The sequence below is a fragment of the Scyliorhinus torazame genome, chromosome 2 (assembly GCF_047496885.1).
Source record: "Scyliorhinus torazame isolate Kashiwa2021f chromosome 2, sScyTor2.1, whole genome shotgun sequence".
Lineage (NCBI taxonomy): Eukaryota > Metazoa > Chordata > Chondrichthyes > Carcharhiniformes > Scyliorhinidae > Scyliorhinus > Scyliorhinus torazame.
Window position 1 is genome coordinate 291,128,392 of NC_092708.1, and position 27,277 is coordinate 291,155,668.

Consider the following 27,277-nt stretch of genomic DNA (forward strand, 5'->3'; position numbering starts at 1 on the left):
TCCCAAGGCTTTTGTTCCTGTTCCAGTGTCTCCCAGTGTTTATCCCGAAGGAGTCTTATGGAGTTTGTGTGGGCGCGAGGGACTGCGAGGGTGAGAAGGGTGTTCCTGGAGCGGAGTAGGGATGGGGCTGGCGCTGCCCAACCTCTGTGGGTACTACTGGGCCGCCAATGCGCCAATGGTGCGCAAGTGGGTGATGGAGGGGGAGGGGGCTGCATGGAAGAGGCTGGAGACGGCGCCCTGTGTGGGTACGAGTCTGGGGGCGCTGGCAACTGTGCCGCTCCCTCCGGCCCTCAACATTTGGGGGCAGTGGAGGCGGCGTGGACTTGTGGCCTCGGTGTGGACCCCATTACGGGGGAACCACCGGTTCGCCCCAGGAAGAACAGGTGGAGGGTTTTTGGGGTGGCACAGGGCAGGGATACAAAAGTTGGGGGACCTGTTTGTGGACGGGAAGTTCGCGAGCTTGGGTGAGCTGGAGGAGAAGTACGGGCTCCCCCCGGTGAACACTTTCAGGTACTTACAGGTAAGGGCGTTTGCCAGACGGCAGGTGGTGGAATTCCCGCGGCTACTGCCACACACAGTACAGGACAGGGTGCTCTCGGGAGGGGTGGGTGGGAGTTGAGAAGATCTCAGAAACTTACCAGGTGATGCAGGAGGAGGAGGAGGCCTCGGTGGTGGAGTTGAAAGGTAAGTGGGAGGAGGAGTTGGGAGAGGAAATCGAAGAGGGGACGTGGGCAGATACCCTAGGGAGGACGAACTCTTCCTCTTTGTGCGCGAGGCTCAGCCTCATAGTTTAAGGTGCTGCACATGACCGGGAAAAGGATGAGCCGGTTCTTTGGGGTGAGGACAGGTGTGCTAGGTGCTCAGGGAGCCCAGCAAATCACACCCATATGTTCTGGGCATACCCAGCGCTGGAGGAATTTTGGAAGGGCGTAGCGAGGACAGTGTTGCGGGTGGTAAGATCCAGGGTCAAACCGGGCTGGGGGCTCGCAATATTTGGGGTGGCAGAGGAGCCGGGAGTGCAGGAGGCGAAAGAGGCTGGAATTCTGGCCTTTGCGTCCCTGGTAGCCCGGCGAAGGATTCTCCTTCAGTGGAAAGATGCGAAGCCCCCAAGCGTGGAATCCTGGATCAGCAATATGGCAGGGTTCATTAAATTGGAGAGGGTGAAATTCGCCTTGAGAGGGTCGCTACAAGGGTTCTTTAGGTGGTGGCAACCGTTCTTAGACTTTCTGGCAGAACGATAGACATTGGTCAATGGCAGCAGCAGCTCGGGGGGGGGGGTTACTTTATTTTTGTTTATGTTATTTACACTGGAAGGTCTGAGGGGGTGTATACACCTGTGTGTTAAGTTGGGGTGTTAATGTTAATTTATTATTTATGTACGGGGGGGGGGGGGGTTGCTTTTTTAGATTGTGTTCTTTTTTCTTTCTCATTTTGTTATTGATATTTTATGAAAACCTTTAATAAATATTTTTTTTTTAAAAAAGCCACTTAGATTTGGCAGGGCCAGCCCCCCCCCCCCCCCCCCCCCCGCCCCGCCCCGCCCCTGCTACGCTCCAAAAACACCCTCTTCACTCTCGGGGTCTTATTCGCCCATACGAATCCCATAATACACCTGCTCACCCGTTTTAAAAAAGCCTTGGGGATTAGGATGGGTAGGCACTGGAACACAAACAGGAACCTCGGGAGGACCGTCATCTTGACTACACCCTACCCACCAGGGAGAGTGGCAGCATATCCCATCTCTTGAAGTCCTCCTCTGTCTGTTCCACCAACCGTGTCAAATTGAGCTTGTGCAGGGCCCCCCAGCTCCGAGCTTCCTCGATCCCCAGGTATCGGAAGCTCACTCTTCCCCACGTTGAGCTTGTAGCCCGAGAAGTCCCCAAACTCCCGAAGGACCAGCATAACCTCCGCCATCCCCTCCACTGGGACTGCAACATGTAACAACAGGTCATCAGCATATAATGACACCCGGTCGTCGTCCGTCCCGTTCCCCGCCCGCCCGGACCAATCCCCTCCAGTTCCTCGACTCCCTCAGTGCCATGGCCAGCGGCTCAATTGCCAGTGCAAACAACAAGGGGGATAAGGCCCTGCCTCGTTCCGCGGTACAACCTAAAGTACTCCGACCTCCGCCGGTTCGTAGCCACAGTCGCCACTGGGGCCCTATATAACAGCCTGACCCATCTTATGAACCCTTTCCCGAACCCAAACCTCCCAAGCACTTCCCAGAGCTACTCCCACTCCACCCGATCAAAGGCCTTCTTCACGTCTATAGCCGCCACTACCTCCGCTTCCCCCTCCACCGAGGGCATCATGATCACATTTAAGAGCCTCCGCACATTCGTGTTTAACTGCCTGCCCTTCACAAACCCAGTCTCGTCCACATGGATCACCCCGGGACACAGTCCTCAATCCTCGTAGCCAGAACCTTCGTCAACAACTTAGCGTCGACATTGAGGAGCGAAAATGGCCTATACGATCCACATTGCAATGGATCCTTATCCCGCTTCAAAATCAACGAAATCAGTGCCTGGAACATTGTCGGGGGCAGCGTCCCCTCCTCCCACACCTCATTAAAAGTTCTCACCAGCAACGGGCCCAGCAGGTCCACATACTTTATGTAAAATAGAACCGGGAACCCGTCCGGTCCCGGGGCCTTCCCCGCCCGCATGCTCCCCAATTCTTTAACCAGCTCCTCCAGCCCGATTGGCGCCCCAAAACCAGCCACCTGCTCCTCCTCCACCCTCGGGAACCTCAGTTGGTCCAAGAATCGCCGCATCCCCCCCACCCCGGGGCTCAGACCTATACAGATCCCCATAGAAGTCCCTAAATACCTTGTTTATTCTCACCGTACTCCGCACCGTATCCCCCCCTCTATCTCTAATTCCACCAATTTCCCTCGCTGCCTCCCTCTTTCGAAGCTGATGTGCCAGCATCCAGCTCGCCCTCTCCCCATACTCATATAACGCCCCCTGCATTTTCCTCCACTGCTCCTCTGCTTTTCCCGTGGTCAATAGATCAAATTCCATTTGGAGGTTTCGTCGCTCCCTCAGCAGCCCCTCCTCGGGGGCCCCTGCATAGCTCCTGTCCACCCTTAATATCTCCCCCACCAATCTCTCCCTCTCCCTCCTCTCTCTCTTCTCCCTATGGGCCCTAATGGGGACTCCCCTAACCACCGCCTTCAGAGCCTCCCAGACTACCCCCACCTGCACCTCCCCATTGTCGTTGGCCTCCATGTATCTTTGAATACACCTCCGGATCCACCCGCACACCTCATCTGCCAACAGTCCCCCATCGGCGGGAGAAGAGCTGGTGAGTCGATTTCAGCGGGGGCAGTGCGGAAGTGATTGCTGGGAGGTAAGTCTGTCCTTTGAAAACACTTGTCTTTGCAGGGGCAGGCCAGTCGATTTCGGCGGGAGAAGAGCTGGTGAGTCAATTTCAGCGGGGGCAGTGCGGAAGTGATTGCTGGGAGGTAAGTCTGTCCTTTAAAAACACTTACCTGGTCCCGTTTTCGGTCCCTCTTTTCTGTTTTAAAAAAATATTTTAGTATTTAAGGCGAGAACAGGAAGTTCGACCCGCGGACTTCTGGGAAGACCCTCACCAATAAATTCTGGTGGAGAGGAAACCCGAGACACTACACGTGTAGTGTCTCCCACCCGCCCTCCTCCTCTAACCTAATAATAAAACCCATTGGTGTGAGGTAAGTACCATATTTTATTATTAACACTAAGAAGGTAAGTAAGTGATTTTTACTCATTTTTACTTTTGTACCTTTTTCAAATTGTGTGTGTCGGGGGGAAACTGAAGTGACATCACAGAAAAGCTGTGGCCTGAGTGGCTGGTTGGGATTCTACTCTAAATTTAAAAAAAAATTGAGCATTGGTAACTAATTAAACATAATTACTTAATTATAATTTAGAGGGGTATCTAAGCCAGAGATCGGAAAGTACTATATTTGGCTTTCGCATTTCTATTAGAAATCTAGTGTTAGGAAACAGATAGTCAACAGTAACTTTGAAATTCAAAAAAAAAAATAAAAATTTTTTAATTTAAATTTTAATTAATTGACGCAAAGTCAGTTAGAGGGGTGCTGTGCTCTGACTGTGAGATGTGGCAGGTCCGGGAGGCTTCCAGCGTCCCGGATGGCTTCATCTGCAGAAAGTGCACCCAACTGGAGCTCCTCACAGACCGCATGGTTCGGTTGGAGCGGCAAGTGGATGCACTTAGGAGCATGCAGGTGGCGGAAAGCGTCATAGATCGCAGTTATGTAAATGTGGTCACACCCAAGGTGCAGGCAGAGAAATGGGTGACCACCAGAAAGGGCAGGCAGTCAGTGCAGGAATCCCCTGTGGTTGTCCCCCTCTCGAACAGATATACCCCTTTGGATACTGTCGGGGGGGATAGCCTATCAGGGGAAAACAGCAGTAGCCAGAGCAGTGGCACCACGGCTGGCTCTGATGTTCAGAAGGGAGGGTCAAAGCGCAGAAGAGTAATAGTAATAGGGGACTCTATAGTCAGGGGCACAGATAGGCGCTTCTGTGGACGTGAAAGAGACTCCAGGATGGTATGTTGCCTCCCTGGTGCCAGGGTCCAGGATGTCTCCGAACGGGTAGAGGGCATCCTGAAGGGAGAGGGCAAACAGGCAGACGTCGTTGTACATATTGGTACTAACGACATAGGCAGGAAGGGGCATGAGGTCCTGCAGCAGGAGTTCAGGGAGCTAGGCAGAAAGTTAAAAGACAGGACCTCGAGGGTTGTAATGTCGGGATTACTCCCTGTGCCACGTGCCAGTGAGGCTAGAAATAGGAAGATAGAGCAGCTAAACACGTGGCTAAATAGCTGGTGTAGGAGGGAGGGTTTCCATTATCTGGACCACTGGGAGCTCTTCCGGGGCAGGTGTGACCTGTATAAGGACGGGTTGCATCTAAACCGGAGAGGCATAAATATCCTGGCCGCGAGGTTTGCTAGTGTCACACGGGAGGGTTTAAACTAGTATGGCAGGGGGGTGGGCACGGGAGCAATAGGTCAGAAGGTGAGAGCATTGAGGGAGAACTAGGGAATAGGGACAGTGTGGCTCTGAGGCAGAGCCGACAGGGAGAAGTTGCTGAACACAGCGGGTCTGGTGGCCTGAAGTGCATATGTTTTAATGCAAGAAGTATTACGGGTAAGGCAGATGAACTTAGAGCTTGGATTAGTACTTGGAACTATGATGTTGTTGCCATTACAGAGACCTGGTTGAGGGAAGGGCAGGATTGGCAGCTAAACGTTCCAGGATTTAGATGTTTCAGGCGGGATAGAGGGGGATGTAAAAGGGGAGGCGGAGTTGCGCTACTGGTTCGGGAGAATATCACAGCTGTACTGCGAGAGGACACCTCAGAGGGCAGTGAGGCTATATGGGTAGAGATCAGGAATAAGAAGGGTGCAGTCACAATGTTGGGGGTTTACTACAGGCCTCCCAACAGCCAGCGGGAGATAGAGGAGCAGATAGGTAGACAGATTTTGGAAAAGAGTAAAAACAAGAGGGTTGTGGTGATGGGAGACTTCAACTTCCCCAATATTGACTGGGACTCACTTAGTGCCAGGGGCTTAGACGGGGCGGAGTTTGTAAGGAGCATCCAGGAGGGCTTCTTAAAACAATATGTAGACAGTCCAACTAGGGAAGGGGCGGTACTGGACCTGGTATTGGGGAATGAGCCCGGCCAGGTGGTAGATGTTTCAGTAGGGGAGCATTTCGGTAACAGTGACCACAATTCAGTAAGTTTTAAAGTACTGGTGGACAAGGATAAGAGTGGTCCTAGGATGAATGTGCTAAATTGGGGGAAGGCTAATTATAACAATATTAGGCGGGAACTGAAGAACATAGATTGGGGGCGGATGTTTGAGGGCAAGTCAACATCTGACATGTGGGAGGCTTTCAAGTGACAGTAGAAAGGAATTCAGGACCGGCATGTTCCTGTGAGGAAGAAGGATAAATACGGCAATTTTCGGGAACCTTGGATGACGAGAGATATTGTAGGCCTCGTCAAAAAGAAAAAGGAGGCATTTGTCAGGGCTAAAAAGCTGGGAACAGACGAAGCCTGCGTGGAATATAAGGAAAGTAGGAAGGAACTTAAGCAAGGAGTCAGGAGGGCTAGAAGGGGTCACGAAAAGTAATTGGCAAATGGGGTTAGGAAAATCCCAAGGCTTTTTACACGTACATAAAAAGCAAGAGGGTAGCCAGGGAAAGGGTTGGCCCACTGAAGGATAGGCAAGGGAATCTATGTGTGGAGCCAGAGGAAATGGGCGAGGTACTAAATGAATACTTTGCATCAGTATTCACCAAAGAGAAGAAATTGGTAGATGTTGAGTCTGGAGAAGGGTGTGTAGATAGCCTGGGTCACATCGAGATCCAAAAAGACGAGGTGTTGGGTGTCTTAAAAAATATTAAGGTAGATAAGTCCCCAGGGCCTGATGGATCTACCCCAGGATACTGAAGGAGGCTGGAGAGGAAATTGCTGAGGCCTTGACAGAAATCTTTGGATCCTCAGTGTCTTCAGGGGATGTCCCGGAGGACTGGAGAATAGCCAATGTTGTTCCTCCGTTTAAGAAGGGTAGCAAGGATAATCCCGGGAACTACAGGCCGGTGAGCCTTACTTCAGTGGGAGGGAGATTACTGGAGAGAATACTTCGAGACAGGATCTACTCCCATTTGGAAGCAAATGGACGTATTAGTGAGAGGCAGCACGGTTTTGTGAAGGGGAGGTCGTGTCTCACTAACTTGATAGAGTTTTTCGAGGAGGTCACTAAGATGACTGATGCAGGTAGGGCAGTGGATGTTGTCTATATGGACTTCAGTAAGGCCTTTGACAAGGTCCCTCATGGTAGACTAGTACAAAAAGGTGAAGTCACACGGGATCAGGGGTGAGCTGGCAAGGTGGATACAGAGCTGGCTAGGCCATAGAAGGCAGAGAGTAGCAATGGAAGGATGCTTTTCTCATTGGAGGGCTGTGACCAGTGGTGTTCCACAGGGATCAGTGCTGGGACCTTTGCTCTTTGTAGTATATATAAATGATTTGGAGGAAAATGTAACTGGTCTGATTAGTAAGTTTGCAGACGACACAAAGGTTGGTGGAATTGCGGATAGCGATGAGGACTGTCGGAGGATACAGCAGGATTTAGATTGTTTGGAGACTTGGGCGTAGAGATGGCAGATGGAGTTTAATCCGGACAAATGTGAGGTAATGCATTTTGGAAGGTCTAATGCAGGTAGGGAATATACAGTGAATGGTAGAACCCTCAAGAGTATTGAAAGTCAAAGAGATCTAGGAGTACAGATCCACAGGTCATTGAAAGGGGCAACACAGGTGGAGAAGGTAGTCAAGAAGGCATACGGCATGCTTGCCTTCATTGGCCGGGGCATTGAGTATAAGAATTGGCAAGTCATGTTGCAGCTGTATAGAACCTTAGTTAGGCCACACTTGGAGTATAGTGTTCAATTCTGGTCGGCACACTACCAGAAGGATGTGGAGGCTTTAGAGAGGGTGCAGAAGAGATTTACCAGAATGTTGCCTGGTATGGAGGGCATTAGCTATGAGGAGCGATTGAATAAACTCGGTTTGTTCTCACTGGAACGAAGTAGGTTGAGGGGAGACCTGATAGAGGTATACAAAATTATGAGGGGCATAGACAGAGTGGATAGTCAGAGGCTTTTCCCCAGGGTAGAGGGGTCAATTACTAGGGGGCATAGGTTTAAGGTGAGAGGGGCAAGGTTTAGAGTAGATGTACGAGGCAAGTTTTTTACGCAGAGGGTAGTGGGTGCCTGGAACTCGCTGCCGGAGGAGGTGGTGGAAGCAGGGACGACAGTGACATTTAAGGGGCATCTTGACAAATACATGAATAGGATGGGAATAGAGGGATACGGACCCAGGAAGTGTAGAAGATTGTAGTTTAGTCGGGCAGCATGGTCGGCACGGGCTTGGAGGGCCGAAGGGCCTGTTCCTGTGCTGTACATTTCTTTGTTCTTTGTTGTTCTTTGAGGCGCCACAACGGGCGCTGGTCCCTCTCCTCCCCCAACTCCAGCTCCACCCAATGCGGGGCGTGATCCAAGATGGCTATAGCCGAGTATTCCGTTCCCTCCACTTTCGGGATTAGTGCCCTACTCACTATAAAGAAATCTATCCGGGAATAGGCTTTATGGACGTGGGAGAAAAAAGAAAATTCTCTGGCCACCGGCCTGGCAAACCTCCACGGATCCACTCCCCCCATCTGGTCCATAAACCCCCTGAGCATCTTGGCCTCTTACCCGTCCTGGACCTGGAATAGTCCAGTGCTGGGTCCAGCATCGTGTTGAAGTCCCCCCCATTATCAAGCTCCCTGTCTCCAGATCTGGGATCCCCCCCCCCCTTTTTTAGGCCAGCCACATGCCCGCGCCTCCCGCACACTCCAGTCCCCCAGGCGGCGGACCCCCGCCCTGACTCCCTCTTCTACCTCCAGCTCCCTTTGGCCAATACAGCAGCAACCCAGTTCCCTCCCCCCAGCCATCTTGCTCCCCCCATTACACTCCCGTAAGTCATCGGATTCCTGCTGACCCCAGTCACTCCCACCATTCCAACGACCCCCCAGTGTGGGAATCCCCCCACCTCCCCTTGTCGATCAATGTGCGCTCTCCTCCAGCAACACCCTTCCCCCCCCAGGCCCCACCCCTCCCTTAGCGCGGGAAAAAGCCCGCGCTTTCCATCCGAGCCGGCCCCGCCCCCTATGGCACAGCTCCTTTTTCTGCGACCTCGCCCCAGCTCCCCAACCCCGGGTTTCCAACCCCCCGTTCATCAGCGGGGACATGCCCCGACAGTACCAGCGCCCACACTCTCACACAGCCCCCAGATCATATCCACTCACCCCTTCCCATTTCCCCTAAAATACAGTAAACACCCCCCCACAACAAATCCTCAGTTCGAGTCCAGCTTTTCAGTCTGAATAAAGGTCCACGCCTCATCTGGCGTCTCAAAATAGTGGCGACGGTCCTGAAACGTGACCCACAATGGCGCTGGCTGCAGCATTCCAAACTTCACCCCCTTCCGATGGAGAACCGCCTTGACCCGATTAAAACCAGCCTTCTTCTTGGCCACCTCCGCACTCCAGTCCTGGTAGACACGGATCTCCGTATTCCCCCACCTGCTGCTCCGTTCTTTCCTTGTCCATCTCAGGACGCACTCTGGCCATAAAGCGGTGGAACCTCACCACTAGAGCCCTTGGCGGCTCGCTGGCTGTAGGCCTCCTTGCCAGGACTCGATAAGCCCCATCCAGCTCCAGGGGCCTTGGGAAAGCTCCCGCGCCCATTAGCGTGTTGAGCATTGTAACTACCTATGCCCCAGCGTCAGACCTCTCCACTCCTTCAGGGAGACCCAGAATCCGAAGATTCTTCCTCCTCGACCTGTTCTCTAGGTCCTCAAACATCTCCTGCCACTTCTTGCGTCGCGCCTCCACCTTCACCGCCAGGCCCAAAATCTCGTCCTGTTCTCTGAGGCCTTCTGCCGCACCTCTCAAATCGCCGCCCCTTGGGCCTTCTGGGTCTCCACCAGCTTTTCGATCGACGCCTTCATTGGCACCAGCATTTCTGCTCTCAGCTCCGCAAAGCAGTTTTTAAGGAACTCTTGCTGCTCCCGCGCCGACTGCACCCACGCTGCTTGATCTCCACCCGCCTCCATCTTGCTTTTCCTCCCCCGCTCTCTTCGCTGCTCCAAAACCACTTTTTTGATCGCTCCACTCCTGGTCCACTCCATACAGTGCTGGGGGAACCTTGCTATCACCTTCCCACACTGGGAACCATCGTACAAGTGCCGCTGGGGCTCCTCAAAAGGGCCCAAAAGTCCGTTCGTGGCGGGAGCTGCCGAACGTGCAACCTATCTAGGCATAGCCTCAACCGGAAGTCTCAACCTCATTGTTAACCACCCGGCCTATCTTTGTGTCGTCCACAAAATAACTGATCTTACTCCCCACATAGCCATCTATGTCATTTATATAAATGACAAACAATAGGCGGCCCAGCACAGATCCCTGTGGTACACCACTGGACACGGGTTTCCAGTCACTAAAGCAGCAGTCTGTCATCATCCTCTGTCTCTTATCGCTGAGCCACCTTATCAAATCACCCTGTGTCCCATGTGCATTTGCCTTCTTAATAAGTTTCCCATGTGGGACCTTAACAAAGGCTTTGCTGAAATCCATGTAAACTACATCAACTGCACTACCCTCATCTATACACTTGGTTACATGCTCAAAAAATACAATCAAATTGGTTAACCTCCCTCTGACAAAGCCAAGCTGACTATTGCTGAACAAACCTTGTCTCTTCAAGTGGAAATAGATTCTCTCCTTCAGAATCTTCTCCAGTAGCTTCCCAACCACTGACATGAAACTCACTGGTCTGTAGTTCCGTGGCTTGTCTCTACAACCTTTCTTAAATAGTGGGATATCAATCGTTGTTCTCCAGTTCTCTGGCACCTCACCCGTGGCCAGAGAGGAATAAAAAATTTGGGTCAGTGCCCCGGCAACCTCCTCCCTCGTCTCCCACAGCAGCTTGGGACACTATTCATCCAGAGCTGGAGATTTGTCCACTTTTAACCCCGCCAATATACCTTCAATACCTCTTCACTCCCTATGACAATTTGCTTAAGAACCTCACAATCTCTCTCCACGAATTCAAAACTACCTCCTCATTCTCTTGGGTGAAGACAGATGTGAAATACCCGTTCAACACCCTACCAATGTCCTCTGGTTACACCTGCAGATTTCCCCCATGGCCCTTAATGGGCCCTGCACTTTCCCTGGTTATCCTCTTTCCATTGATATATTCATAGATTATCTTGGGATTTTCCCTACTTTTACCAGCCAGAGCTTTCTCATATGCATTCTTTGCTCTCCTGGTTGGTTTCTTAAGCTCCATCCTGCACTTTCTGTACTCCACTAATGCCTTTACAGACTTGCTCCCCTTATACTTGTTAAAAACCTCTCTTTTCTTTCCGAAAACCATGGTCATCCATGGTTCTCTGGGTTTGTTACACCTTCTTATTATCCTACAGGGAACATTTTGGGCCTGTACCCTCTCCATTTCATTTTTGAAAGGAAAATCATTTGCTTGCGTTTTAGTTTGAACCATCCCAATGCATGTCTTGTTGCCATAGTGATTCATGGTGAAGACTTGGTTAAAGGTTCTTTTGTTTGATTTATTTGTGTTCACACTAACAAAAGCAAGCAGTACAGTTTAGGGAACAGACAGAGCTCATTGCGCTTTGCTTTGGTTTAAATTGCATCTCGCCGATTGAGAAAGCAAACACAAGATGATAGTCAGGGCATCTTCATACAGAGAAAATACTAACCATCACTTGTAGTGTGAAATTTGGATAGGGCACTCTCTCAGTTTTTTGAGGGGGTAAAGAAGATCTAGAAGATCTGCTCTAGTTTGCAGCTAGTGCTGTCCTGCACAAAGCAGTCAGCAGAGTTAGGTCGGAAAGCTGTGGGAAGGCAGTTGGGCACCTGCTGGCAACCTGAACAAGGAGCCGAGGCATCCAAAGTTGTGAGGTCTGTAAAGTAAAGGTGCAGGGCTGCATAGACAAAAAGCTAACGGAAGGACCCTCATAGAATCTTACCTCAGAGTAAAGCTGGAACACTGAGGAGAAGTAAAGTGAATTCCGAAGGGCTGTGGCATACCTTTGGGTTGGTCTCTCGAGTAGTGAATGCACCTTCATGGTTGTTATAACGTACAAGGGAATTCTCGATGAGGGGAAGTAAAAAGTAAAACTGAGTTCACATTATATGTAGTTGTAAACTATAGTGTTAAATTAATAGTGCTTACTTTATTTAATTTTTAAAAATCTACAATAAAGTTTGTTTCATTTAAAAATGTGAAATCTCAGTTAATTGCTGGGTGTATGGATTTCTTCTGTAAATGTTAACAGACCCAAACAGGATTGTAACAACTACAAAATAAAAAAAGATTCCAGATCCCATAATAGCAGGTTCATCAGTCTGTGCTGTTCTTTGTTTTTATGGAATGCTACTAACCCGTGATTTTTGGAATCAGAATGATACAGTACACAAGGAAGCCATTTGGCCCACTGTGCCAGCTCTTTGAAAGAGTTTCTGGTCAGTTGTTTCCGGTGGTGTCAACAATAGTTTTTGTACAAGGTTTGCGCTGCTACATAAAATTAAACATCAAAAGAGATTACTATTAAAATATACTGGTCTGATTCATTACTCGGTTTCTTCCATTTCCACTGAAAACTGTACCCCCAGACTGAGATTGAAGTACATAGACATCTCATAAGTATCCTGAATTGTCCAACACATCTGGCACAGCAAAAAAACAGATATTCACATTTGGCCACTAGATGTAGACATTCCTATAAAGAACGGATTTTGTTTTCTACTACCTGCCTTTTTGGAAAGGGAACAAAGTATCTTATAACTCAATGAATAATTAAGAATTTGATCCGTGAAGAGTTCAGATTTCAGCATGATTGTAAATGAGTGATTCACTTGAACAGAATAGCTTCAAGACTGAATATTAGCCAACGCCTGTTCTCTTGATATGCATTGATAGTTACAACAAAAGCAGGGGCATTTCAGCCTTCATCTCAAAAGACGAAATGAATGCAATTTTCTTGCACGTATGCATTTATATTTTTACACTCAAATATATATTGTCTGCTGGCAACTGGACGGGCATAAAAGCACCCAGAGACAAAACGCATTTCATATTTTACTCATTGATCAATTAAGATAGAGGACTACTGGATTTTACATATCTATATGAAAAATGATTTACCAGTATTGCATCACAAATATCAAAAGCAAATGCCAGAAATATTCAGCAGGTCACGAAGCATCTGTGGAGAGAGAAACAGTCAACATTTCAAGTTGATGACTTTTCATCAGAACAGGGAAAAGTTAGAAATGTAATAGATAAACGTAATAACAAGTGAAATGAGGGAGGCTGGGAAAAGACAAAAAGGAAGGAATAAAATAGGATGGAAGGTAGGAGCGATTAAATGTCAAATATCTGGTGGTGTTGTGCCAAAGGGCATGGTGATTGGACAAGAAACAAGAACAGGTTCCCCAGAATGCAAAATAAATTGTAAAACAATACTAAAATGAGAAGCTTGAGAATAGATGGTTCTTGGGATGGCACAGTAGTGCAGTGATTGGCACTGCTGCATTACGTTGCCGAGGACCCGGGTTTGATCCCGACCGTCCGTGTGGAGTTTGCACATTCTCCGGTGCCTGCATGGGCCTCACCCCCACAACCCAAAGGTGTGCAGAGTAGGTGGATTGTCCACGCTAAATTGTCTCTTCATTGGAAAAAACAACTTTAAATTTATTTTTAAAAAGAGAATAGACGATTCAGAGGAAATTGCATCGAAGAGTTCAAAATCACGAGGTCCAAATGACGAGAGAAATTGTTCCCATTAACGGAAAGTTTGCGATCCCGAGGACATCAATTTAATAGGTTTACAAAACAACCAATGGTAACATGACGGAAAACCTTTTTACCCAGCGAGTGGATAGGACCTGGAACGCACCACATCAAAGTTTGGCAGAGGCATATACAATCCAGTTGGGAATTGGTTAACCTCCTGAAGAGAAAAGAATTTGCAGCGCTGCAGGAAAAGGGCAACGGAGTAGACGAGCTGAGTTGCTCTTCCAGGGAGCCAGAAATGACACAATGGGCTGAAATATTTAGACACAACTAATCTAGGATTCGAAAAAGCCTAAACCAGCAAAGAAAAAGGGTCAAAATGGGGGCAGAGATTACAGCCTGAAAGTGTTGAACTCAGGATGAGGCTGGAAGGTTGTCAAGTGCCTAACTGAATAAGGAGGTACTGTCCCTTGAGTTCATCTTTCAATTGACTGCAGTCTGTGCAAGCACCACTCCTGATAGTTATGCATTTATCTGCAAGTATGAGGGTACCAGTTCTTAGGCACAGTGTTACTCTTATTGTAGCCAGATCTGCCTGTTGACCCATCTCAACTTCAACAAAACCAGATTCAGGGGAATTCTCATGAGTAACACCCTTTACTATTTTGGGGCAATAAATACAGCAATATATGCAAGTTGTATACAGCAACTCATTACCTATCAAGTTTTTATAAAAGTCATATATCATGCAAGATGTAAACAGAAATGTTTCTACAATCAGAAGGCATTCAATTCTCAACAGAGCTAAATACAAGGAACAGCTTATTAAAATAAGGACTGCAAAATGGATAAGAGAATTGCAGGCAACTGTGGAATTGGAAAAGCTTTTCAGTTATGTGGAAAGTCAGAGAACTGTCAAAGATTGTATTGGGCCAATGAAGGATGTTCAAGGGCAGGCCATGAAAGACTCACTGGGCATGGTGGAAATGTTAAATTGAGTATTATGCCAAGATCTTCACTCTTGACAACAATATTTAACATTTAGAATTTAATGATGATGTTAATAATAAAACAATGAATTGTAACATAAATGAACACTGTTTTAGTGAAAATTAAGAACCTGAAAGTAGACCGGATGCAATCCATCATAGAGTCTTTAGGAGATAGAACGCATGTAATACAGGTAGGTGCCTTGCCTGTATTTTTAACAGCTCACTGAATTCTTGGACAGAAGAAGGCGGCTTTTAAAAGGAGACAGTGGATTCAGATAACAAAACTTCCATTACTTTGTCATCAGTAATAGGAAAAAGGTTTGACAGAATGATTGAGGATGCAATACATGATAATTTGGCTGCACAGGGATACATTAGGGACATATGACTTTTAGTCATGTCTTACAAATGTTCCTAAACTGGACCAGACCACAACTTTTGTTGATTTACAGAACCCCCAACAATTTTTAAATTGATAAAACTGTGAGCAAAGAATACTTAATCTTTATTGTCACAAGTAGGCTTACATTAACACTGGAATGAAGTTACTGTGAAAAGCCCCTAGTCGCCACATTCCGGCGCCTGTTTGGGTACACAGAGGGAGAATTCAGAATGTCTAAATTACCTAACAGCACGTCTTTCGGGATTTGTGGTAGGAAACCAGAACACCTGGAGTAAACCCACGCAGACATAGGGAGAACGTGCAGACTCTGCAGACAGTGATCCAAGCGGGAATCGAACGTCGGACCCTGGCGCTGTGAAGCAACAATGCCAACCACCCCAGGAGTGAGAACTCTGACCAACAAGTATCTTTTTATGTTAAAGCAAACTTAAATTTTAGCACAGAATTAACCACATTAACAGAAAAGAAATAGCTTTACAATTAACAGCTATTAAATAAGTGGAAAAAACGTGGTCACTTACTATCTACAGCTATCACTGATTCCAATTAAGCAACCCAATACAGTGCAAATTCCACTTATAAATAACGTTAACAGCAAATATACTTGCTTAGTTGGTCAGAGACATTTGGAGAAGGACCCTTTCAAAAGCAGACCCAGTACCCACCTGTCTTGTCAGACTCAAATCCTATACCAAACTGTTGTTCAATGAAAAATAAAACAACAGACAGACCTGGCTCCTCCCATTGATAACATCATCTGTATCCCATTCAGTTCCATGACCTGCTTAGCTGGGACTAAACCCCACTCCCTCATAAATTATCTGCACTCTAGGAAATCCCCAGCCTTCAAAACATGATTCCATTTGCCCTTTATATGTAACCAAGTAAGTGATTGGAATCCATCATTACCTCACTGTAATAACCCTCATGAGGTCCATTGGGAAACCATAATTGATCTCCCCATGGGGTTTGTGGAATACGAGCTTCCCCAGTAGTGGTGAAGGCCCACCTAGCTGGGGCTCATATGACTGAGCATAAAAACCAACCCGAGCAACGACCGGCATGTTGGTTGTCCCAATGGGGACTATGAAGTATAAATAGTTACTGTCGTGGGCAGACTTTGTTACACTAAATACATCCTTTTGTTATTCTTACCGCTGGCTTTCTAGTCATTAAACTCATATTTTATGACTCTAATTCCAGTTTTAGCAGATATATTGCCTGTATGTATTTTCAACTAGAGTCTTTAATACCATTACTGCCACAAATATGAAAGATAATATATATAAATTTCCAAATTCATCACACAAATTAAACAGACAAAGTAACTGCACTAAGAGGGTGACCTTTGTTCATTTATTAGGTCATGGGGAAAGAATTGGAAACTAGCCAATAGACTATTCTCTCAATAAGCCATATACAGCGGTCTCAGTAAGAGATTTAAATTATTCATCTGGTTTCCCAGAACAAAAGGATGGTGTGGATAATCAGTTTAAATTTCTACTTGGAACATCCCAGGATAAGTTGAGAGCTATTCTTCTTGGTTTTAGGCGTTGTTGCTCTGCAAAATCACCCAGGTAGTTAGTTGAAGTCTGAATCTGGAAAGCAGCTGGAATCAGTAGCAGAGGGCTTCAGAAACCACATGTACTTTCTGATTTGAAGTCACTCTGCAAGAATACAGTGTGGCCTGTGCCGAGTTGGTGAATCCACAATTGTGAGGTGCTGAAGGTTAGAGGTTATTGGAAGGATTCCAATAAATTTCATACTTCGGAGAATTAAATGAATGATAGAGTACTGGCACACTTTGGTTTACTCCCAGGAGAAGTAAAGGACTCCTCAAGACCCTGTAAGATATCAGGGAACATCTGGATCAAAGCAAACTGAAGGAAATGAGAATGGAAATTGACGCAGCGTTAGTCATAATTTTTCAGTCTCCCGTGGACTTAGGCATGACGTCTGAGGACTGGAGAATTGCAAGTGTTCCTTGTTCAGAAAAGGGTGGAAAGGTAAGCCGTTGCTGTCGAAGTACATGGACTTCCAGGAGACTTTTGAGATAGTGCCATGTTCTAGTTCATGGAATAAAAGACACAGTCGCAACATATCTCCAAAACTAGTTGAGTGACAGGAAACAAGAGAGTAGTGGTTAATGGATGTTTTTCAGATTAGAGAAAAGTTTGCAGTCAATTTCCAGAGAGGTCACTACTGGGTCACTTTCTCTTCCTGATATATATTCATGACCTAGACCTTGGGGTACAGACACAACTTCAAAATTTGTTGCGGATACGAATCTTGCAAGCATTGGGAACTACGAAAAGGATTGCGCTAAACTTCAAAAGAAATGTTATTCTGAGGAAGTAGGAAATAGGAATGACCATTCAACTCCTCGAGCCTGCTCCACCATTCAACGAGATCATGGTTGATCTTCTACCTCAAAAAAGAGTTATGAAAATTCTTACTATTGGAGTACCAGATCCAAATCCAAACAAATAATTTATTTTTATTTTTCATTTACGGGATGTGGGCGTCACTGGTTAGGCCAGCATTTATTGCCCATCCCTAGTTGCCCTTCAGAAGATGGTGGAGAGTTGCCTTCTTGAACTGCTGTAGTTTGCGAGGTGTAGGTACACTCACTGTGCTGTTAGGGAGAAAATTCCAGGATGTTGCCCCAGCGACAGTGAAGCAACGCGGATATATTTTCAAGTCAGGATGGTGAATGACTTGGAGGGGATCCTCCAGATGGTGGGGTTCGCATGTATCTGCTGCTCTTGACCTTCTAGATGGTAGTGGTCATGGGCTTGGAAGGTGTTGTCAAAGGAACCTTGGTGAGTTACTGCAGTGCATCTTGTAGATGGTACAAATAGATGCCACTGTTCAACAGTGGTGGAGAATTTGAATGTTTGTGGAAGGAGGAGCAATCAAATGGGCTGCCCTGTCCTGGATGGTGTCGAGCTTTATTGAGTGTTGTTGCAGCTGCACTCATCCAGGCAAGTGGAGAGTATTCCATTACACTCCTGACCTGTGTCTTGTAGATGGTGGACAGGCTTTGGGAGGGGAGGGGTGTCAGGAGGTGAGTTACTCACCAAAGGATTCCTAGTCTTTGACCTGCCCTGGTAGCCACAGTATTAATGTAGCTAGTCCAGTTCAGTTTCTGATCAATGGTAACCCCCAGGATGTTGATTGTGGGGGATTCAGCGATGGTAATGACATTGAATGTCATGGGCGGTGGTTAGATCCTTCTTGTAGGAAATGGTCATTGCTTGGCACAGGTGTGGCGCGAATGTAACTTGCCACTTATCAGCCTAAGCCTGGATATTGTCCAGGTCTTGCTGCAATTGGATATGGACTGCTTCATTATCTGAGGAGTCACGAATGCTGCTGAACATTGTGCAGTCGTGCAGTCATCCGTAAACATCCGCACTTCTGACTTATGATGGAAGGGTCATTGATGAAGCTTATTCATTGATGAAGCAGCTGAAAATGGTTGACCGAGGACACTGCCCTGCGGAACTCCAGACAATCACTGCAGGAGTTGAGATGATTGACCTCCAACCACCACATCCAACTTCCTTTGTGCCAGGTCTGACTCCAATCAGCAGAGAGTTTTACCCGATTCCTATTGACTCCAGTTTAGCCAGGGCTCCTTGATGCCATACTCGGTCAAATGTTGCCTTGATGTCAAGGGCAGTCATTCTCACCTCTGGCATTCAGCTCCTTTGTCCATGTTTGAACCAAGGCTTTAATCAGGAGCTGAGTGACCCGGGTGGAACCCAAACTGAGCGCCCATGAGCAGGTTATTGCTGTGTAAGTGCCGCTTGATAGCACCGTTGATGACTCCTTCCATCACTTTGCTGATGATGGAGAGTAGCCTGATAGGGCGGTAATTGGCTGGGTTGGATTTGTCCTGTTTCTTGTGTACAGGACACACCTGGACAACTTTCCATATTGCTGGGGAAATGTTAGTGTTGTAGCTGTACTGGAACAGCTTGGCCAGGGGTGCAGCAAGTCCTGGAGCACAAGTCTTCAGTGCTATTGCCGGGATATTGTCAGGGCCCATAGCCTTTGCAGTATTCAGTGCCTTCAACCGTTTCTTGATATCACGTGGAGTGAATCGTAATGGCTGAAGACTGACATCTGTGATGCCGGGGACCTCGGGAGGAGACCGAGATGGATCATCCACTCGGCATTTCTGGCTGAAGATTGTTGCGAATGCCTCAGCCTTGTCTTTTGCACATATGTGCTGGGCTCCTCCATTATTGAGGATGGGGATATTTGTGGAGCCTCCTCCTCCAGTGAGTTGTTTAATTGTCCACCACCATTCACGGCTGGATGTGGCAGGACTACAGAGCTCAGATCTGATGCGTTCATTGTGGAATCGTTTTGCTCTGTCTATGCTTTTTGGCTCACAAGTAGTCCTGTGTTGTCGTTTTACCAGGTTGACACCTCATTTTTACGGTATGCCTGATGTTGCTCCTGGTATGCTCTCCTGCACTTTTCATTGAACCAGGGTTGATCCCTAGGCTTGGTGGTAATGGTAGAGTGGGGGATATGCCGGATCACAAGGTTGCAGATTGTGGTTGAATACAATTTTGCTGCTGCTGATGACCCACAGCGCCGCATGGATGCCCAGTCTTGAGTTGCTCGATCTGTGCACAATCTATCAGTGGTAGTGCCACACAACACGATGAAGGGTATCGTCAATGTGAAGACGGGACTGTGCGGTGGTCACTTCTACCGATACTGCCATGGACAGTATACCACAGATGCATCTGCAGCAAGCAGATTGGCGAGGATGATGTCAAGTATGTTTTTCCCTCTTGTTGGTTCCCTCACCACCTGCTGCAGTCCCAGTCTCGCAACCATGTTCTTTAGGACCCGGACAGCTAGGTCTGTGGTGGTACTACCGAGCCACTCTTTGTGATGGACATTAAAGTCCTCCACCCAGAGCATATTTTGCGACGCTCAGTGCTTCCTACAAGTGGTGGTCAACATGGAGGAGTACTGATTCATCAGCTGATGGTGGCCGGTTCATGGTAATCAGCAGGTTTCCTTGCCCATGTTTAACCTGAAGCCATGAGACTTCATGAGTTGCTGTTGAGGACTCCCAGAACAACTCCCTCCAGACTGTATACTACTGTGCTATCACCTCTACTGGGTCTCTCCTGCTGGTGAGACAGGACATATCCAGGAATGGTGATAGTGCTGTCTGGTACATTCTCTGTAAGGTATAATTATGTGAGTATGACTATGTCAGGTTGTTGCTTAACTCCTCTGTGAGATGAGTCCAGGGGGAGAAAGAGGCAGATGTTCTGGCCTTTGCTTCCCTAATAGCCCAGCGGCGAATACTGCTGGCATGGAGGGACTCAAAACCCCCAAAGACCGAACTATGGCTTTCGGACATGTCAAATTTTCTGGGTATGGAAAAAATTAAGTTCGCCTTGAGGGATCTGTACTGGGGTTTGCCCGAAGGTGGCAACCATTCATTGACTTCTTCGCGGGAGAGTGAACGTCAGCGGGGGGATTAGAGTAGAGTAGGAGGGATAAATAGGCGGGTAGTGTCTAGGGTAGAGGAGCAGGCATGTGCAGTATGGTTTGATTCAAGTATTGGTTTTATATTGATGTTTGCACATTTCTGTTATCTGTAACTGTTTACAAGGCCAAAAAATACCTCAATAAAATTGTTTGTTAAAAATAAAACCAGTCTGTAAAACAGCTCTCCCAACTTTGGGACAAGCCCCCAGATGTTAGTAAGGAGGACTTTGCAGGGTCGGCAGGTACGAGTTTGCCGTTGTTGTTTCCGGTGCCTGGTTTGATGTTGGGTAGTCCGTCCGATTTCATTCCTTTTTTATGTTTTCGTAGCGGTTCAATACAACGGAGTAGGCATTTAAATTTCATCATCTGCTGTGGTGGGATTTGAACCTGGGTCCCCAGATCATTAACCTGGGTCCAGCAACAATACCACTATGCCACCGTCTCCCCTTAATCAAGATACAGATAACTGTATCCCTTATCCAATACAAAATAGGCCTGGCACACCATCGACATCACCTTCAAACACAATTTCCCTTGGACTAAAATTTATTAAAAGTTGCAACTATAAATGGCAATTACAGACTCATCAGAATCACATAACAGTAAAGCAACTGAATATTAGGTGACAACTGCCAATATTCTTCAGCAAAATTGACTGACATCAGGAGTATTTGTGTATTAAACTCATACTTTCCCTTCTGGTATAAATTTATCCATAGATTTCACATCTAGAAATCCTGAGCAACTCTAAAAACAAAAACAGACAAGTGAAGTGGACACTCGGTAGAGCACATACCTTCGCCAGCTCTTTCTTGAGGCTTTTCCCTGCCTGGTTGATGCTCTGTAACTGCAAAGCTGAAAAGATAAATCTTTTTATTAAGAACTTCCATCTCACTCAGGCCAATCCACAACCAACAACCTGTTCTGAAAACTCAAGACAAAGTGCACCACAGTAGCCGAGATAATCCACAATATTCTAAAACAATCACCAACATTTGAAATAAAACTCACAACATTCTAAAGAAAGTAAGTTTGCCCCTTCTCCCAGTGTAAACGGATCCTATAACTCCAGCCTCCACATCTTTGCCAAAACCTAATTAGTTCTTTCTTGGGCCATGGCTTGTGTGCCAAGTTTCATTGGAATCCATCCATTAGGTATATTGTTTACAGACAAATAGACTAACAGATCTGTGGCGCAGTGATGGCGTCCCTACCTCTGAGAAGCTCTGGGTTCAAGTTCAAGTAGGTTGAGCATTCATTTATAAATCCTTCCAATATACGCCAGTGTGAGGCAGTAAGAACAGGAGAGATTCCTGGTCATCCATGAAATGGGAAAGAAGTTGGCGCCTCTCCCATCACTATCCATAGCTGAAGGTTACCAGATGCATGCAAAAGTGCATGTTGTCACAGCTACGCAAACTCCTTGGATGGTGGGTTGACTCAGTTGGCTGGAAGCTCCCATACTCTCTGGAGGGGAGAGGGAGCTCCTTTGCCGGGTACAAGGTTAAAATCCAGTCCCTTAATCTCTGGCAGACGGAGGGAGCTCCTTCGCTGGATGCAAGGATCTAATCCAGTCCCTTACACTTTGGCAGCAGAGCTCCTTTGCTGCAAACAAGGTTCAAATCTGGTCCCTTACTCTCTGGTGGGGAGAGGGATCTCCCTTGTCGGGTATAAGGTTGAATCCAGCCCCTTACTCTTTGGCAGGGAGAGGGAGCTCTGGTCTGGAACGATCCATGTTCTGTTTGGAGTGGATATGGGATCTGCTTCCTTGCTCTACCCATGGTCTAAGTTCTGCTGCTGTGGGTGGAACCTGCCTTTGGGCAGAGAACGGAAGAAGAGGAACAGAGGAGAAAACAGTACCTCTGCCCACCTTCAGTAGCAGAGGTAAAATATTCAGCAAGGCAAGCAACATTGGCAGAGAAACAGAATTCAGACAATTCAGGGTTCGTTTACCCTCCATCACAGTTTAGAACATGGTTGGTTGAAGAATCCAGTCTCTTGTTCAATAAACAATCTTGTACTTCAGTATTCCTTTCCTTCAACATTAATAAATACTTCACCATGCAGATTTATTGGCCCATAATTTCTCAGATGGCAATCTAGATTAACTTACCTTCGATGTAATTCTAAAACCCCGGTCTCGCCCAACCTTCCTCACTCAGACTGGGTGAGGGGGAAGCAGCTAAGCACGCCCCAGGCTACATCAGCATGGACTAACTGGAGCGCAAAGAAAAGAACGCACTAGCTGCTGTAAAGGGGATGTTTAATGGGACAACTTAAAGGGAGATGGTATGTTTCAAAGGTAGGTAGTGCAGGCAATTGGGGGGGGGGGGGGGGGGGGGAAAGAGGGATACCATGGAGGAGGCAGGGAAGGGGGCAGATGCCGGCCAAAGGGGGACAGGGTGTGGTAGGTCCCCTTTGGTCGTGTGCATACTGGGTGTCCCATGCGAGGTTAGGTCTGGGTGTTTAAATAAATTACTCTGACGTTAGAAATATTTTTTTCCATCTCTTTCAGAGTAACTATCAGGGTAAAACTGGCAGAACCATCCCAAATTAGCACTTTAAATAATTTCTGTTGGATGGTTCCCAGCCCAATTGTCCAGAGGAGTTAGTAATTGCCAGGCAAACCCTTAAGTGGAAACTTGCGCGAGATTCCCCAGCGCACCACTGGGGTACTCCTGAAATAGGACACTGGGGAACCAGTAACTTATGGGCCAATGTTGGCTTTCCTGTTTCTACCAGCTTTTAATATTTCAAAATTATTTTTCAGCCACATTGCTCCTCAAGAATTATAATGCTTCATCACAGCCACCATTTATATATATCCACCTTTACAGCCTTGTTCTGCAAGATAACAAAATAATTCAAGAGTAAAAAGACATGCGGCCCATCAAAGAACAAATTACAGCACAGGAACAGCCCTTCGGTTCTCCAGGCCTGCACCGACCATGCTACCCATCTGAACTAAAAAACCCTACCCTTCCGGGAACCATATCCCTCTATTCTCATCCTATTTATGTATTTGTCAAGACGCCCCTTAAAAAGTCACATTCGTATTTGCTTCCACTACCTCCCCCGGCATCGGAGTACATCTATCATGAAATAAGTGTGCACTTCTCCACCCCATACCCCAGCATGTGCCATTGCAGCGTATACATTTTCCCAACTTGTTTATGCTGCCACTATTCTAATTGGAAGTTTATTCCATGTACTGAACATTCTTTGCAGAAGAACTTGTTGACATCTAACTCAAATTTGCCTTTACATGTGGGAAATATTTAGTAAATGGCAGAACCTTCAAGTGTATTGATGACACAAAGGTTGGTGGAACTGTGGATCGCGATGAGGATTGTCAGAGGGTACAGATCGGTTAGAGACTTGGGCGGAGAGATGGCAGATGGAGTTTAATCGTTTGTTCCCCGTTGGGTCACTGTCTGTGCAGAGTCTGCACATTCTCCCCGTGTCTGCGTGGGTTTCCTCTGGGTGCTCCGGTTTCCTCCCACAGTCCAAAGACGTGCAGGTTAGGTGGATTGGCCATGATAAATTGCCCTTAGTGACCAAAAAGTTTAGGAGGGGTTATTGGGTTAGGGTGGAAGTGAGGGCTTAAGTGGGTCGGTGCAGACTTGATGGGCCGAATGGCCTTCTTCTGCACTGTATGTTCTATGTTCTCACTGGAATGACGGAGGTTGAGGGGCGACCTGATAGAAGTCTACAAAATTATGAGGGGCATGGACAGAGTGGATAATCAGAAGCTTTTTCTCAGGGTGGAAAAGTCAATTACAGGGGTACATAGGTTTAAGGTGCGAGGGGCAAAGTTCAGAGGAGATGTGCGAGGGACATTTTCTTTACACAGTGGGTAATGGGTGCCTGGAACTCGCTGCCGGAGAAGGTGGAAGCAGGTATAATAGTGATGTTTAACGGGCATCTTGACAAATACATGAATAGGATGGGAATAGAGGGATAATGGACCCCGGATGTGTAGAAATTTTAGGTTAGATGGGCAGCATAGTCGGCACAGGCTTGGAGGGCCGAGGGACCTGTTCCTGTGCTGTACTTTTCTTTGTTCTTTCTTATACCAATGTCCCCTTGTCTTAAGTTTGGAACATAACTTAGCGAATATACGGATTTTCCTTGTCCATTTACTTTGTTACTTTACATACCTTTCAATTTCCTCCCTTCAAGGATACAGTTTCCAAGATTCAACAGTCTTTCCTCATAACTCAGCTCTTGTGATCTTCAACACTTCAGGTCTTGTTATTTACTGTTCATATGGCCTCAAGTGATTTCATGTCTGCCTAAGCTTTAGTGAGCAGAGTGGACACAATTCCCAAGCTGTGGTCTGACTAAAACTCCTTCAGAGCATTATTTTTCCTCATTTACATGTTTAAGCTATACAGTTTACACAAAAACATACAAATGAATGTATGAATTAGGAGAAGTTGACCCCTTGAGAGTGCTGCACCATTCAATAAGATCATGGCTGATCTGATTGTGACCTCAACCCCACATTCTTTCCTACCCCCGATAACCTTTCACCCCCTTTTTGATCAAGAATCTATTTAGCTCTGCCGTAATATTTAAAGATTCTGTTTCCACTGCCTTTTGAGGAAGAGAGTTCCAGAGACACATGACCTTCTGAGAGAAAAAAATTCTCCTCATGTATTAAATGAGTGGCCCTTATTTTCAAGCAGTGGCCCCTAGTTCTAGATTCTGCCACAAGAGGAAATACCCACTCCACATCCAACCATCAAGACTCCTCAGGATCTTAAAGGTTTCAGTCAATTTGCCTCGCACTCTCCTAAGCTCCAGTGGATACACGCATTACTTGGCGCACCTTTTGAAATGAAAAATGAAAATCGTTTATTGTCACGAGTAGGCTTCAAATGAAGTTACTGTGAAAAGCCCCTAGTCGCCGCATTCCGGCGCCTGTTCGGGGAGACTGGTACGGGAATTGAACTGTGCTGCTGGCCTGCCTTAATAGCCAGCGATTTAGCCCAGTGAGCTAAATCAGCCCCATAGAAACCTTTTCTCATAAAACAATCCGCTTATAATTAATTTACATCATTCCTTAAATAAGGAGACCAATACTGTACACAGTACTCCAGATGGTCTCACCAGTGCCCTGTACAACTGAGCATAACCATTCGAAATCAATTCCCTTCACAATAAACAAAAACCTTCTACTAGCTTTCCAAATTACTTGCTGTCCCTGCATACTAGCCTTTTGTGATTCATGCACCAGGCCACCCAGATGTGTCTGAATCTCAGAGCTCTGAAATCTCTCATCATTTAGATAGGTTTATTTCTAATTTTTCCTGCCAAAATACACCAATTCACATTTTCTCGCATAATATTCCATTTGCCAGATCTTTGCCGACTCAGACCTATTTATGACCCTTTGAAGTCTATTAATGCCCTCTTCAACTTAATTTCCTACTTATCTTTGTGTCGTCAGCAAATTTCACAACCATACCTTTGATCCCTTCATGCTAGTCATTTCCATGAATTGTAAAAAGGTACGGCCTCATCACTGATCCCTATGGCACACCATTCTTTACATCCTACCAACCAGAAAAAGATCAAGTTATGCCAACTCTCTGATTCCTGTTAGCTAGCTAATCTTCTATCCACATCAATATGTTATCCCCAGCACCAGGAGCTTTTAGTTTCCACAATAACTTTGATGTGGCACCTCATCAAAAAGCCCCTTTGGAAATCTAAGTACAGTACCCACAGCATATGGGACTTCTTCGAAGATCTCAATAAATTGGTTAAAAATGATTATCCTTTCACAAAGCCATGTTGACTTTGCCTGATTACCGTGAATTTTTCTAAATTCCCTGCCATAACAATCTTTAACAAAAAACTTCTAACATTTCCCCTATGATGAGATGTTAGGCTCCTGCTTCCTACCTCCTTTGCATTTTGAATAAATGAGTTACAATTTCTATTTTCCAAATCAAATGGCACCTCTCCCTAATCTAGGGAATTTTGGAGCATTAAAAGCAACACATCAACTATCTTAGCCACTACTTTCAAGATCTTAGGACATGGTTTTTCAAAGTGCTGGTTGTGACCCAAGAGTGAGCCACAGGCGGGTATCAGAAGGGTTGCGGAGCCTGCAGTTTGTAACAATTTGGTAATTCACAGGGAGATGCTAGGGATTCTATGATTTCAAGCTGCTCCCCTGTCAAAACAAGAATTTAACAATCCATCAACTCAAAATAAAGCTCAGAGTTAACACCACTGGCCGGCCTGTGTGTCAGGACAGGAACTGTTTCCAATTTGCTCCAACTTGGTGAGGATAAGACTGGGAAACTGGAACTTCCCCACTCAAGGTGCATTAAACCAACTGGGATCTAATCGCAGTTTCACAAATGAAAAACATGAGACAGATTTGGTTTGTCTGAATTGTAAAAAGAACTCACACATGCCTCAAATAAAACTTCTCACTAGTTTTCAACAGAAAAGGGAAGATACTCTGCGTGTTTGACAATTTGCAAATACCGACAAATATTGCATCAAATATTAATGACTTGACTGTAAGTACGACAGAGCGCTCACAGTCCTGTCCCACGTATTTTCAAAACCCAGAACACCCCCCCCATTAGGACGAGAGATACTGTACTGACATACACCCAATGTTTTTAAAGGCCGAATGTCGGTGGAGGTGTTTGAATACGGACTGGTTATCAATGCCAAGGCAACATTTAAACCTCCACCTTCTCCAAGCTCTGAGCTACTGCTGGCGGCCTTTACTGGCAGTCATTTTATATATTCCCTGACACACCAGCAATTGTGCGCTAATTAGTGTTTCTGTATCTTCCTTCACAGCAGTTTTTGGACTAGTAATAACACAAGACTATGAAATGTCCTGTGGTGCGGTTACTTAGCTAATATAAATGTTCATACCCTTTAACTCTCTTACAATAATCAGATTTTAAGCCATCACACATTGTACAA

The 27,277-nt window shown here is 46.5% G+C and overlaps 1 protein-coding gene across 2 annotated transcripts in view; it reads right to left on the reverse strand.

The window, feature by feature from the left end:
* The window catches only part of LOC140399152 (myb/SANT-like DNA-binding domain-containing protein 2), a 43,562-nt gene that overhangs the window by 12,334 nt on the left and 3,951 nt on the right, over positions 1-27,277 (reverse strand). Inside the window, exons 2-3 of one of the 2 annotated variants that reach the window (XM_072488422.1) lie at positions 21,111-21,169; positions 11,622-11,745 (exon numbers count right to left, since the gene is read on the reverse strand). The exons of the other annotated variant lie outside the window; for it this stretch is intronic. Of the exons in view, the coding sequence (XP_072344523.1) occupies positions 11,623-11,745; positions 21,111-21,169 (182 nt within the window). The 3' untranslated portion in view covers position 11,622. The remainder of the gene's footprint in view (positions 1-11,621; positions 11,746-21,110; positions 21,170-27,277) is intronic. 2 annotated transcript variants of the gene reach the window in all.